This window comes from Fringilla coelebs (assembly GCF_963513975.1).
Source record: "Fringilla coelebs genome assembly, chromosome: 1".
NCBI classification, from domain to species: Eukaryota; Metazoa; Chordata; class Aves; order Passeriformes; family Fringillidae; genus Fringilla; species Fringilla coelebs.
The window spans coordinates 103,390,760-103,404,759 of NC_140028.1; the positions used below are offsets into that span (position 1 = coordinate 103,390,760).

Consider the following 14,000-nt stretch of genomic DNA (forward strand, 5'->3'; position numbering starts at 1 on the left):
CACAAGCAATGAATAAACCAAAAATTCTTCAAATATTGGGTCCATACCATTAGCCTCATGCTGAAATTTTACAAAATTATATGGGAGAACATATCTGTAGGCACAAAGGAGACAGAGGCTTTTTGCAGAGGGCAACACAGGCTAGGAGGCTGTATGATAAAAATGACATTCTTCCACTTCTGCACAGAGACTGCTGGTGCTCTCAGAAAGCTCTGCCTCGCTGAAAGAGCACCACATGTCTTCTGCTTCCCAGAAACTGTTTAGTAGTTTATATAGTTTGAGAGGGAGAAGCCAGGCACCTAAAACAGAGAGGATGCAAGTATCAGGGTTTTGTTCTTTATCTGGGGTTTGTATTCGGGGAACTAGCAGACCTTGGACTTGTAGTGACGTAGTGCTTGGATTCCTGAACACACTATAGAAAAAGAAGTGTCAATATGTTTTCAGAGAATTCTAGTATTAGAGTAATTTTGGTTGAAAAGGCATAGAGGATATATAAAAGCCTTCTATTCCAAACCCTCCTGCAATGTCCAGGGACATCTTCCATTGAGTCAGGTTGCTCAGACTCATCCGACCAGATCTTGAATGCTTCCAGGGAAGGGGCATCTACTGCCTCTCTGAGCAACCTGCTCTAGTGTCTCACCAGCATCTTAGTGTTTCATTGTATCCTGCTAATTATTTAAATGTCTCAAAGAGCAAGAGTTTAGGGATATCACTAATATTTTCCATGTTTGAGAAAAAATATAGGTAAGGGAAATCAACGTTTTTATTTTTCCCTGGTAATAAAATATGAAGTGAATTTTTAAAAAAGGAAAACTTTCAATTTTAGATTGAATTAAACATTTCAGATTAATCAAAGCAGACTGAAGCTAGCTGCAGCCTTTTGTTTAGCTCAGGCAGTAGTAAACACATTCCTATTTCTACTCTAGGATGTTTAGCATCAGAATGAATCTGACATTTGGGGACCTGGTTTCTGATGTGTGGATTAAGGAGACAAATATCTTTTTCTAGGTGTTTCTTTTTTCAAGCAGAAATTTTGTAGTTGGACAGAAGCTTTCCAAAATGTAGTTGGTTATGCCAGAGAAGAATGGTATACAGTGGTGTTTTTTGAAAACTATCCTTCGAGTATGAAAATGTTTGCATGTGTATTTACAAAGTCTTACAAGCTCAGTCTGGAAGCAAATATATTTCAAATTAGATAGCTGATAGGGTATGCTGCTTTATAATCAGAAGGTCCACAAGCTCACCTAGCTAAAGGTAAATGCTACCTGAATTTTCTGTTAATCCTTGCAATTTCTACAATGGCTCCCAAATCTGTCTTTTAATTGAAAAGTACAATGACCTATTCAAATTAGTAAAGATGGAACGTGACAAATATAGTAGTAGTAGTTAGCCATTTATACTCAGAAAATGAGAGCATTATCAAGTCCTTTTCTTTTACACTTTAAAAATCCATCACCTCATTTAATTATTAAAAACAGAAAGATACTTTGCTTTCATGCGTTGAACCAGTGGTGATCTCAGAGCTTTACTGGCGTGGTATCTGAACATCATCACTCAAAAGCAGAAACATGCTGGCTGAGGAAGAGAAGGATCCCTGTGGCACTGACTACTTGCAAATTACTCCATGGACCTGACATCAGCGCTGGCCAGATAGAAAGGAGGAAAAAAACTTTGTCCTTTCGCTTTTCATAATTCATCTTCCTCTGAAGTAAGTACAGAGGATTTTCCCATTTGTATTAGCCACAACATGAGCAGGTCTTCTCAGTCTCAGATTAGTGTCAGTGCGTCCTAATATGACACTTCTCCTGCTCCCAAGGGTAGACAAATTTTGTGATCTCAGATATCCCTTTTCCTGTCTGACTACTGTGTAAAAGCAAGGTCAACACAGAAGCGGCACAGGTGACCACTGCCAAGGTCATTATTTTCTGTTAAAATTAAATGCTCTCTGTACAGTTCCACTTGATGAGACTGCTTTCCTGTCACTGAAACATCTTTTTTGGTACCTAGTAAGCACAGAGGATTCTGGTCTGTACCCAAGCAGGACCAGGATGCAGGCCTGTTTTAAGGCTTCAGCTCACCCTGCTCTACAGACTTAACCACGACATAGAATAAAACTTACAAGCAAGCTGGCCGAGGACCTGAAACTCAGTTTTAGCAAATTTATTTACCCTTAGACTTAAGCACAAGACAGCATACACTCACATGTTTCATAGCACACTCTTGGCATTTTGTATTATTTTGGTTCTCTCTTCCAAGCACATGTATTAAAACACCCTGAGTTTAGATGTTATCCAGTCACAGGAGGAATATATATAATTCCACTGTCTTTGCTGCTGGTTGTAGGAATGCACCTATCAGACCAAATTACTTATGGCCATTGCAGTTTTCTAGTATAAAATCTAGCAGTAGAATGACAGAGTAAGGATTTTGATTTTCTTCTTGCTTGCGTGATATTTTTATACAATTTTATATGCAATTTTAAAAAACGCTTACTGTTGTTCTTGTAGTGTTCTTGTTAGATTTTTACCAGGTCTTCTGGTTTTCTACAGGCCCAGATTCTCACAATAATATTTCACTGCCCTTTTCTCCTCCCTATTCTTACTTGAATGACAAAAATCATTGCATTTGCAAATACGCTTAGTGCAAAATAATACTTAGGGCCTGATGATTCTTTTAGTTGCACTGAAATCAAAGGACATTGCATGCAAAGTTCTTCTACTCCCAGGGAAGCATCTAGGTACAAAGACTAAACAACAAAAAACATATACAGCTCACCACATACAGGATATTCTGTGTAAAGGCCATCAGGTTGGGGCCACCTTCTTTTGTTGTGGTAGGAGCTGATTACACCACCATGAGTTTTAAAAATTGCAGACTATCTCTCTTTGTTCTGATGATACACTTCATAGTCATGCCCTAGTACACTGTCTACCTTCAGGTGAGCACTGTGGCTTATTTGTGACAGTAGATTTCACTGCTCTTATGGTTAACCTGACAGGGACAGGTTTTAAATAAAGAAACATTAAACCTCTTGGTAGGAGCAATAAGGGAAAATTAACCAAATTCAAGGATATTATAAAATAACCTTTTCTCAGCTGGCATTTTGCAGTGAATTCCATGTACGAGATTGATAATAAACTTTAGAGTATGTTTATATAAGATAAACTGATAATAAAGACGTCTTTCCTGAACTGAACTGAATTAAGATAAGCAAAAGACTCCTGTTCTCTAACATTTTTCAAGGAAGAAAAAAGGCAGATTGTAATGCTATATTTTATATTCAGGAAATAGAAAAAAAGTTAAAATGCAGGCTGAAAACAAAACTCAGTGCAAGTTTGCTCCTGGGACTGAGTGGGTAGACTAATGAGAAAACCTATTTGGCTTGTAAAGACTCATAAGGAAAAAAATGGAAAACCAAAATGAATTACACCAAGTAATGGCAAATATTTTCAATTGTTCTGAAAATAATTTTTAACAAGATGTATTTATTGTTAGTTCTTGATTAGAATGAAGAGGCTTGTGGTCTCTAAAAGATTTTTCAACATTTCCAGTTTTTCTGTAACTGAGTTTGTGTATGTTCATCCTATTACCAAATATAAGCAATGAGCTCTCCCCTGCATTTGAATTCAAGTTGTAGAAGGGTTAATTTGTTTTTCTTTTTTTGTGGTTTTTACATCTGATGCAGGCGTGGTGCTTGCTGTTTACTTTTCAGCATCTGACTTCCCACAGAGTCCTAGTAATAATCAAGCTGCTTTTAAGTATAATGAGAATGTTGCTTGGACAACTGTGACTTCTTACCACTTGCCCCCTGGGAGAAGTTAGTGGCATTACCAATGTAATTTCTAAAGAGAGGGAAACTGATGTAGAGAATTCAACTAGCTTATTTAAGGACCCCAAGGTAAATCTCACCTTTCAACTTTTCTCTTGACTGAAATCACAATCTGAGAGAGTATCTACACCAAGAACAGCACACTGCAGCTCAGCAGCCTTTAGCTCAGCAGCTTTAGACAAGTTATCAGTACTATAACTTGTTGGTTCATCCACAGTTCCTTTATAAGGAACTTTGTTTGTCCTCACTGTTGCCAGTTTCTGTCTGGAAAGAGTTGGAATGTTTAACCTTGGAATTGTTGAGTCAGGTTAGTCTCAGCATTCTTCAACACCAAAAGCAGCTTGATCCCCCTTCTCCATTCACTGCTGATAACTTTTGAAATAGGGTAAAGGTAAAGCTGCCCACTTAGGCAGAGCAATGTTCTAAAGTGGCTACTACTTTTGATCACTCAGAATTTTCTTGCAGGTGGCATTTAGAGGTCTTGCTCTTTGGAGAGATCTTGCAGAGGTCTTGCTTTTTGAAGAAAAACATTGTTTCAAGGAAAAATTGAGGAATGAAACATTCATGTCTCACTACATCTATAATTCTCATGTAATGTAAGCAGATATAATATTAAAACATTTTTATACCTATTAGCATATTTGCATTGGTTTTTTGTTTATTTTTAATAAGCAATGCTTACACAGGACTTTTCATTAATTTCTCCAACACTATCCCACTTTTAACCCATTGATCTGTTAATGAGAACCTGCAAACAGCAAATTGTACATCCCTTATATGTGGTACTTCTGAGCCTCCAGACCACTGTTATAATAAGCAAGTTGGGATATAAATGCAGAAGAGAAGGTTTTGGCATAAAGCTGTAAGGCCCCAAACAACTTGCTTCATGAGGTTTTGAACAGGACTTAGGGTTGTTCATGTACTCTGAGTTAGATGCACAGGAGAAATATAGACAAGATATTCTCAAGAGGTCAAAATAACAAAAAAGACTTGACTGGCAACATCAGAAAATCAGAGGAATTTGGCAAAAGGTTTAGTACAACATTCAGCCAGCATAAAACACTTCTCAATGCATGAACTTGGCCCTTCAGCTAAGGAAATTCTCAGCCCATTCTATTTTAAGTTACCCAAAAATTCCAAGAAGAGAGAATTAGAAGAAGAAAGAGAAAAAATAGAAAATATTTAGAAAAGCACACACAAATTCTGAATTCCAGTTGTGTTTAGATAGAAATTCTAAGTGGTGGTATGGTGAAGATGTGATTTCCTCATGTTTGGCCTTAAATACCCCTGGGTCTTCCTGGGCCCAGTTCCCCAGGTGGGAGTTCTGGTCATTTGGCCACTCAAAACTTTGATTAGGGGCTCCAGAGGTAGATGAGAGGCATTTCCTCCAGGGATTGGCAGGTTCTGCCAGGCTGGGATACAGGCTCCAGGGGGGTAGGGTGTACAGGGGTAGTGCATTGCCTTGCCAGGGCAAGGGTCTACCTGCCCCTTTCCCCACATACATGCACCCCAAAATGTCTCGAGACATCAGTCTTTCCAATCTCTCACCGCTACCAAGTACAGTCCCTTCATTATTGCTTGCTAAATGACCTTGGTCAAATTCTTATTGTGTGCCCAGTTTCTTCATTTATTTGGGAATGATAGCATTTAATCCCCTATAAACATGTCTCCCTACATAGGGATCTGTTAACAGTTTTGATTACGAAAACAGCAATAGGGAGGATCCACCTTCAAAAGAGGGGAGAAATCAACCTAATAGTGTTCCTTTTTTGAAAAAACACATTGGATTTGTTGCCAGTCATGCCTTGCTTTCAATAGCAATGCTCACTGTGATCATATCACCTTAAATTATAGGAAGGTGCCTTCTATCTGGCACTTCCACAAACAACTAGCCAGTATTTTATCTCTCTCTCTTTGTTAGAGACCTACTACCTCAGTGTATGTTTTGGCACCAACTGGTTTAGGGAAAGAGTGTAGGTTTTTCTGACTTGGCTATTTTAACACTGGTAACTTCCTACCCATGCCCTGTTACTGTGGCTTATACAGCAATCTATTTGCTCTGGTATGGCGTGAAAATATGTCCTTTCTGTGCAGTTATTTATAGTATGTGCTGGGGAGTAGATAATACTAGAAGGTTTTCCATGCATACAGTCCAGTGCTGATGACATTTTATTTACAGCCATTATTGTGTGGTTTCTCTGTGTTCTATATAGATCTTGTTTTGGCAGGGTTGGTTTTCCTGGAGGCAACCACTAACATGTAGTTAGGAAACAGTCTGGTGTTAACACACACACACAATTTTCCAATTGAGTAAATATTATTGTCTTCCTGGTTTTTGTGCAAATTGCATTCAGCATCTTGAATTAAAAGGGGAAGATTTATCATATTATGTTTAATATCACTTCTAAAGTAGTGAGTATGACCGAAAAAGGAATGTGTGGGTATGATCCCATCCATCTCTTTGCCAGCAGGTTGGTCAATCTGCTTCACTGCTGTGTTTTGTATCTATACCTTTGTCAATTTTAAGTATGAGAGAGGAAGAATCACACAAGAGGTCAGACAGCTGGTCAAGTTTTATGAGGTGAGGTAGCCACCTCATAAAAGGTGAGAGCTCCGACAGTGTTCCTACCTTGACTTGACCGCTGGTCAGATCAGAGTCAACTGGCAACTCAACAGCATATCACAGCACCATAGGGAGCCCAGAGGCCATGGGCACATCTTCTGCTTCTTAGAATGACTCCTTTTTTTGAGTACAAAGTGGTTGAACTAAACATTTCTTCAAGGAGCCTGGATGAAGTGTGATGAGAAAACACAGCAGGGGTATTGATGTACCCAGGTTATTATCTTTTGCAATCAGTGAGTGACCATACTTTCATTTCTGTGGCTTGGAAATTGAAGTGCACATAGGTCTTAGTGTATCGGAGCAGCTTTACCCTAGACCCCCACCATCTTCTCCCAAGGATCCAGGGCTGATCCCAGCTCAGACTGGGACTTCCAGTCTGTGTGCCCCTGTCTCCTTGGAGAGCCTGGGACCAGCACTGCAGAGAGCAGTTCTCCAGGGTGGAGCCCTCAGACCTGGATCTTAGCTTTTCATAGAGAATTCTAGGAGTAACATGCTCTGTTCTATTTCTATATCTATTTCTAGTCCTATTTCTAGATCCTATTATAATTTATTTCTACTTCTATTTCTATTTATTTCTATTTCTATTCCCTGCACACCACGATTTAAATGGTGAAAAGCAATTTCATTTGCCTGAAATGCCATGGGGTTTTTCAGCACCAAAAATGCTTTCAAAGACACATAACACAAAGGCTACAGCTGGAATCAGGATTTTATTTTTGGGTTTATTTATCATTATTTTTCTGAAACCATTTCACAGGCCCTGCTCACAAGTGTTAACACAATGCCCATGTGCAGGCTGAAGCTGATTGATTCATCTCAATTTAATTTAAACAAAACATCCTTTGCAGTCTTTCTGTCTAACAGAGCTACAGAAAGCAGCAGAAGAAATACAGGCCTAGAAAACACTGTTTCCTGAAAAGAACATGAATAATTAGTTTCAGTAACAATCACACAAAGGAAGAAGATAAAAGAAGAATTAATGTGAGGCACAACAGTCTATCTTCATGGTGCTTGAACAGCCGGCAGCAACCTGGTCAAAAGGGACTGGAGGAGCCTGACCAGTGGTCAGGTTTGATACTGCAAAGAAAGGAAAAAATGCCCCCAGGGATGAGTGCAAATCTGCCCAAGGGGAAAATTGCCCTGACCTCAGCATTAGAGGTTTACTATTCCCTGAGCATGTGAGAAAAAATCCACTTCCACTTCATCCAACAGGTTGGTTAAACCTCCCAGCAGATGTCCAAACCCTCTTCTCCCTCAGACTGGAGCTATTTCAGGGACCACAGGCCTTTTGGGGGGGGGGGGGGGGGGAGAATTCTTCCCAGTCCTGGCAGCAGTGGGTGCTGCAAAGCACTCAGAACACTGGTAATATCTCTGCATCCCAATTCTTACAGCTTCTGCTCCTGGTTCCACAGCAGATAATAGAGGAGACCTCTCTGGTGTCATGGTGACTGACCAAGAAGTAGCTATCTTTGAACTTTCATTGAGGTGTCTCATTGGATGAAAGTGAATTTTGTATAACCACAGATTTTCTTAACACTCCTGGGAGACAGAGTCTCTCTAAGTTTAGACAATTTCTTTAACCACTCTAATGAAACACAGTCTTGGTACTCCCGCTCCTCTGTCCTGCAGATCTTTATGCTAATTACAGAAAACCTCCTTTCTTGACAAAGGCTGCAAAAGGGAGAAAGATGATTTTTATTAGCAGACAAGGTTTGTTTTTTGTGTGCAGTTGTCTACTAAGCATCAGCTTTGACATCCTTTCTTTCATCTGGTATGCAAATCAAGGTGTGATGTAGACATAGGCCCAGGTGTTTATATCCATTGGCATCTCTCCAAGAAGCAAAGAAAGAGTTGTATGAAAGAAGAGTTAAGAGGAAATACTATGTGCATGCTATCCTAGCTGAATCTAAGGTTTCAACTATAAAATGGTGGGTTGCACATCTCCCTGGTCAGAGCAAACAGAGCGGCTAATGCACTCAGCCTCCTTGCTGAATTAGTGTCTGGACAACACATAGTCTGCATGATGCTACTTGTGTAACTATTCTTGTCTACCCTGGCACTACCAACATAGTGCTACTAAATATGTTTTCTCTGCTTTCATTGCCTTGATGATAGACATGATCTTAAAAAAGAATTATTTTCCCTAAATTAAAAGGAAAAAAAAAAAGAAAAAAATACTTGCATCACTCCATGCATGAAGGTCCTGAGAATCACAACCAACCTATTAAGTTTTAATGAATGTGAAACCGATCTAGTTGAGAACAGGAAGGATTATGACTATGCAGAAATCTGGAAGCACATTTCTAAAGTTTAGAAAATTCATAGCTTTTTGTTTCCCAAGACATTTTAGGGTATGATTAATCTCTTGAGGAGTTTAGCAAGATGGGAATGTGGCTGTTGCAGCATTTGAATCAGTGATGTTAGCTAGCTCCCACAGTGGAATATTTTTTGCTTCTTAGCATTCCTGCAAAGACAAATGACTTCTATTTTTAACTCCTTATCATACTAATTATTCAATTGGTTATTTTGCAAATAATAACTAAGCATAAGATTAAAATATTTTGATCATGGTCATGGTTAATTTTTTAGTCTATCTATGTAAGAAAGCAAGATGTAGGTTAAAATAAACAGAGTCAAGAAGTTGAGAATGGTCAGATTTTTATGTAGACCACTTCCAACTTTCACAATGGCCTGTAATTTATTGGAAAATCATAAAAAATGCCTCAAATCTACCTATTCCTGAATTCTGAGAAACATTATCTCAATTCAGATTTATTGCCTTAAAATTACCCTTACCAACAACATTTTGAAAACAGTGAAGTGTTTTGCTGTATATATGTAGATAGGTAAGTATAAAGTTGCTTCTTCATTTAGTTTGGCAGTTTCATCTACTGTCTAAACTGTTGTTTTCTAACCACGAGAATGTTCTTTCCTGTGTTGATGTAGTCTGCTGAGGTGTAAGAATAAGGGCATGATTTCATGATTCAGTATTGTGTAGTGCTTAATTGTCCTACTTTCAGTTTTGGAGTTGCCCATGTTTCATTTTAGAGTTTTACATCTATATTTATGATTTATATTTTTAAACGTTTTTTTTTTTTCTGTGAACTTTTTCCTAACTGTCTGTAACTGCCCGTTAACCCAAAAGAATCCTGGCTCTTAGGCTGAGAAGCCCTCCTTTGTACAGATAGGCTATGGGATGGATACAGCTTCTGAGGAATCCATTTCTTCTCCACAAGTGAGTGAAATCTATGCATAGTAACCATAATTGTTCTTCCTTTGTCACCACCAGTCATCAAACCTCGACTGCATTACCTGAGGAGGCCTACTCACAACCCAGGAGACTATTTCCCTGTCTTACAAAAGAAATTGGAGGAACATCCAGTGAGAGGTAAGGTGTTTGAAAAGAGAGGAAGAATGAAGAAAACTCAACATATTCACCAGAGTTAGAAGAGGAAGAGATAAAAGAGGCTTCTTCTGGAATGGCAGACAGAGAACATTGTGGAATCATTGCACAGGCTGCACTGCATTGACAGCAGCTGTAATTCTAACTAAAACTAAGTGTATGATTTAACTATACGATATAATGGACATTTTGTTAGAAATTAATTCAATAGCCTTATTATTGCAGAATATGCTCACTTAGTACTAAAATATTGGTCTTAAAAGAATTACATACACAAAGTAATTGTATGTGAATTACCTCCTGTCAAATTAAGTCAATGCTTTCCTCGGCTGTTTTCTTATGGTTTTCTTATGGTGTTCTCAATGTGACCTTCTGCCTATCACAGTTAAAACTGCTCCTATTTCAGACAGCATGGGAAATTTTTTCCTTTCCTAACACTACTGAGAATAAGTGTCCTCATCTCACAGTGTGATAGGTATTCAAGAGGATGCAGGTAGGAGGCTGGGTTACAAAGGGTCCTCTTTCTTCACTCACTAGAAAAAGAACATATAGCACAACATTAAAATTGTTCTTAGCTCAAATTCTGTTCAATGTAAATAACAGTGATTGTCTTTTATGATACTAATTTAGTTGGATTTGATCCCATGCATTCTTTCAGTACATAGTGTCCCATGGGCCTGAATTTCAGAGTTGAACATGTCCCTTGTGTAAAAGTTCCTCTCAGATTTTGCACTTTGAGAAACAGTGGCAAATTTTTTCCCAAGAGAGAAACAATTCCTTCCCAAGCCTCTTTCCCCAAGCCCCTGGTGATTCATATACTACTTCAATTGTCCCTTTGCAGTCCTCTTTTTTCTTTCCTCACAGGCAAACCTAGTCTACTTTTCTTTTTCCTTGCTGCTCTTCTCTATATCCTTCTTGGTTTTAATCTCATTTTGAAAGGAGAGAACAAGCACTGCATACTGCTCGAGTTGCAGGTACACCAGAAATGTTTAAAATAATGTAATTACACTTTGTCTTTTACCTTCTTTGCTTTTCTGAATAGATTTTAAAATTTTACTTTCATTTTTGAATCTCTTTCAGGACTGAACAGTAGTTTCTGTAGAATTCTCTATAAAAAATCCTAATTAATGTTTAGCCCAAGTCACATGTGGACTTCTGGAGTTAGTGTTGCCTCTCTCTATATGCATCTTTCTGCACTAACCAACACTGAATTGGTGGATTTGCCAACTACACTTAAGTAAGCTGCTGCTTCTTCTTCTTCTCTATTTCTTCAATTTTTTTTCATTTCTGTTCCCACTTGCTTTCTTCTTCTACCCACAGCTTTTCCAAATCACATCTGGAGAAGCACATTGAATAGCAGAAGCAACAATCCTTCTTTACTATGAATCCTGACCATTTCATCACACTTTTAAATAGCTTTATGTATTTTTTATTTTTCTCCCCATTGCTATCTAGTTATTTAAGTAATTTAAGATCATATGTTGCAATTCTCTTTTAATCCATGACAACTCAGTGGCTTTGTCATTGTTCGGATCAGGACCTTGGAAAAATGGAGAAAACCATTGTTGGCTCCTCCAAGGAGTTTCAAAGTTTGTGAAGCAAAATTTGTTGTACAGAAACCTGTCTGAATACTCTTTAAGGGTTCTTGTTAGAAGTATCCCTGCCACCTACCAATTCTATTATTTCTATTTCTAAAAATTTACTCACTGTAATTAGCATTGTTATACACTACAAGTTTGTAACCATGTTCAACATTAAAACTCCACCAGCTGTCACCACTCGGTACCGCTAGTGCTTGACAGCCATGTTAAAATCAAGGCTGATTGTCACCTGAAAAAACACAAGGTATTTTCCCAATGCTACTGTTGCCCTTCTCTCCCTTAAGAAAGGACCAGTTCAGGTGCACTCACCTCAAGATCTCACACCTTTTTATAATATTTTACTAGATATATTCACTGCCCAAGTACTCTGATGTTACCATGTTTCAGTTATTTTCATCCTTTATACTCTGTGCTTAATGTTTGTGATATTGATCTTAACCACCACCACAAGTTGTGACTCCAGCAGCAGGGCTGGGTCACTGCCTAAACACAATGCTAAAAGGAATGCACTTTAAAGCCTCCTGCTTATGAAATGTGATTTTTCTCTAGGAATTTTCTAAGAACTGTATTTTGCTTGTAGAATACCCTAAAATGTTTTACTCAAATAGGCTGTATACTGCATGTGTTTTATCCATATATGTATGTATATGTGCAAAATTAGATTCTAGTCTTTCCAAACACATTTTCTGTCTGTGTCATTTCTTCCCACAGGACTGTGGCAGCAGCTCTCTGGCCACAGAGAGAAACACAACTTTCCCAGGCATCATCCTGAGGAAGGTGGTGAGAAGATCAGAGAAAAGAATGAGAAACAATTTTAATCTTAACTTGCTGCGCCTGGTATTGTGAACATGTGGAATGTGTTATGGCGATTTGTTTACCAAAGGGTGGTTTCTTAATCAGCAATTAAGATTGTGATGGTGATGGTGGTGGTGTTTGGATTGGATGACCAATATAATTAAAACCTCTAATTTATTAGCGGGTTGGCCATTCATTCATTCCAAAAGGGTTTTTGGGATCCCTTTTTGTAAGCCCATATTCCACATGGCATTTCTTTTTCCTTGTGTTCTTCCCTGTGTTAGCTCGTCCTCCTTGCCCAGGGGAGGACATGGCCTTTTGGAGTCTTACTGGAGGCACAGTTGTTTTGCACTAGGTGTGCTGAATTGATTTAAAATCAATTGTACTTGAAGGTATTGGGTCATATTTTCTTCCATAATTAATTTATTCTTGTGCCACCTACCCCCAGGTCCAAATTTTACTTTTTTCTCAGTTATGGTTTGGAATAATAGCTGCCTCCAAGGTGGCTACAGCTCTTTCCCCTTTTGTGAGGCTTTCTATTTGTCCTTTTAGCTGGATGCCTATGGCTTTCATAGCTTCAGGGCAGCCTCTCATAAGAGATATCATTATTTCAGGGTCTACAGTCATCATCATAGGGGATTCATATCATGATGTTAACTCCCTATCATGCATCATTTGTAAACAAGCAGCTTTTTCATGCTTTCTACAATCTGATTAATGTTTCCCACTATAGCAAGGGGATCTCCTCTCTGCAGGGGGTTGAATACACCAGCCCAAAAAATCGCTCTTTGGGTAAGAGATCAGGGTCATTCCCTGCCCCCCCAGAACCCTTCTGTCTCTTTTTCTGATTACAGAATTTGGTCACCCCAAGAAAGAGAGACTCTCCAAACACTCAGTCTCAGATTCTATAGGGGTTTCGCTATATTCCTTTTCTAATTTAATCAATTCAGTAGCCATATATGGGATATGTTTCATGATTATATGTAATGGCAAGGCGAGATGGTCAGTGCCACTAACTCCCCCACTAATTTCTCGGAGGGAGAACGTTTGGAAAGGCACTCGCACTCAAACACACCACAGCTACCAGGCAGTTGTGACATGGGAGGATCTTCTGTATGGGGTTCCAGCGAGGGTTTATTAGGGTCCAGTGCTGAAGGGGTCTAGGGACAGAAGACAACGGACTGTGGAGGGTCCAGGGTATAAATATGCAAAAGAGGAGGTGGAGCAAAGCTTCAGGGTCAATCAACTGAGGCCATAGGTGCGGTACAAAGGGCAGGAGCCAATAGGGATTGCCAGGGTCGACAGGTAGGGTTACATTAACCAGTGGGGAAACAGGGAGTGGGGAATATTCTAGAAGACCATATAGGGGTAAAAGAAGTAGAGATGGCCAATGGAAATGGGAAATGGCCAATGGGAAATTCAGAACTGGGGTAAATTAGCACAATACTGCAGTGCACCATGGGGAAAGCCTTCTGTTTCACCATAACCTATGGGGGACGTCTGGAGCCCTCCATGGCATTGCCACTCCCCTTTTCCCAATAGGCTCATGGGCCTCCACAGTTATGTAAGGTGTGTCATCATCTGAACCCATGTGTTCTACCTTATTTAAGGGACAAAGTGAGACTGGCAGCTTCTCTGATTGATTACTCAAAGATTCTAAGTCACAGAGGGGATATGTTTTTTTTGATAGCTCCAGCTTTAACTCCCTTTTTGTTTCACTTGCTAATCTCACAAGCAGCTCCTCTCGGA

General features: G+C 39.1%; 1 protein-coding gene across 1 annotated transcript in view; it reads left to right on the top strand.

The window, feature by feature from the left end:
• The window catches only part of PDE1C (phosphodiesterase 1C), a gene marked incomplete at both ends in the record, with an annotated part of 210,802 nt that extends 199,155 nt beyond the window's left edge, over nucleotides 1–11,647 (top strand). Inside the window, 2 exons of the mRNA XM_084213788.1 lie at nucleotides 9,742–9,840; nucleotides 11,496–11,647. Coding sequence (XP_084069914.1) covers nucleotides 9,742–9,840; nucleotides 11,496–11,647 — 251 coding nt within the window. The remainder of the gene's footprint in view (nucleotides 1–9,741; nucleotides 9,841–11,495) is intronic.
• Between the last annotated feature and the right edge of the window lie 2,353 nt (nucleotides 11,648–14,000).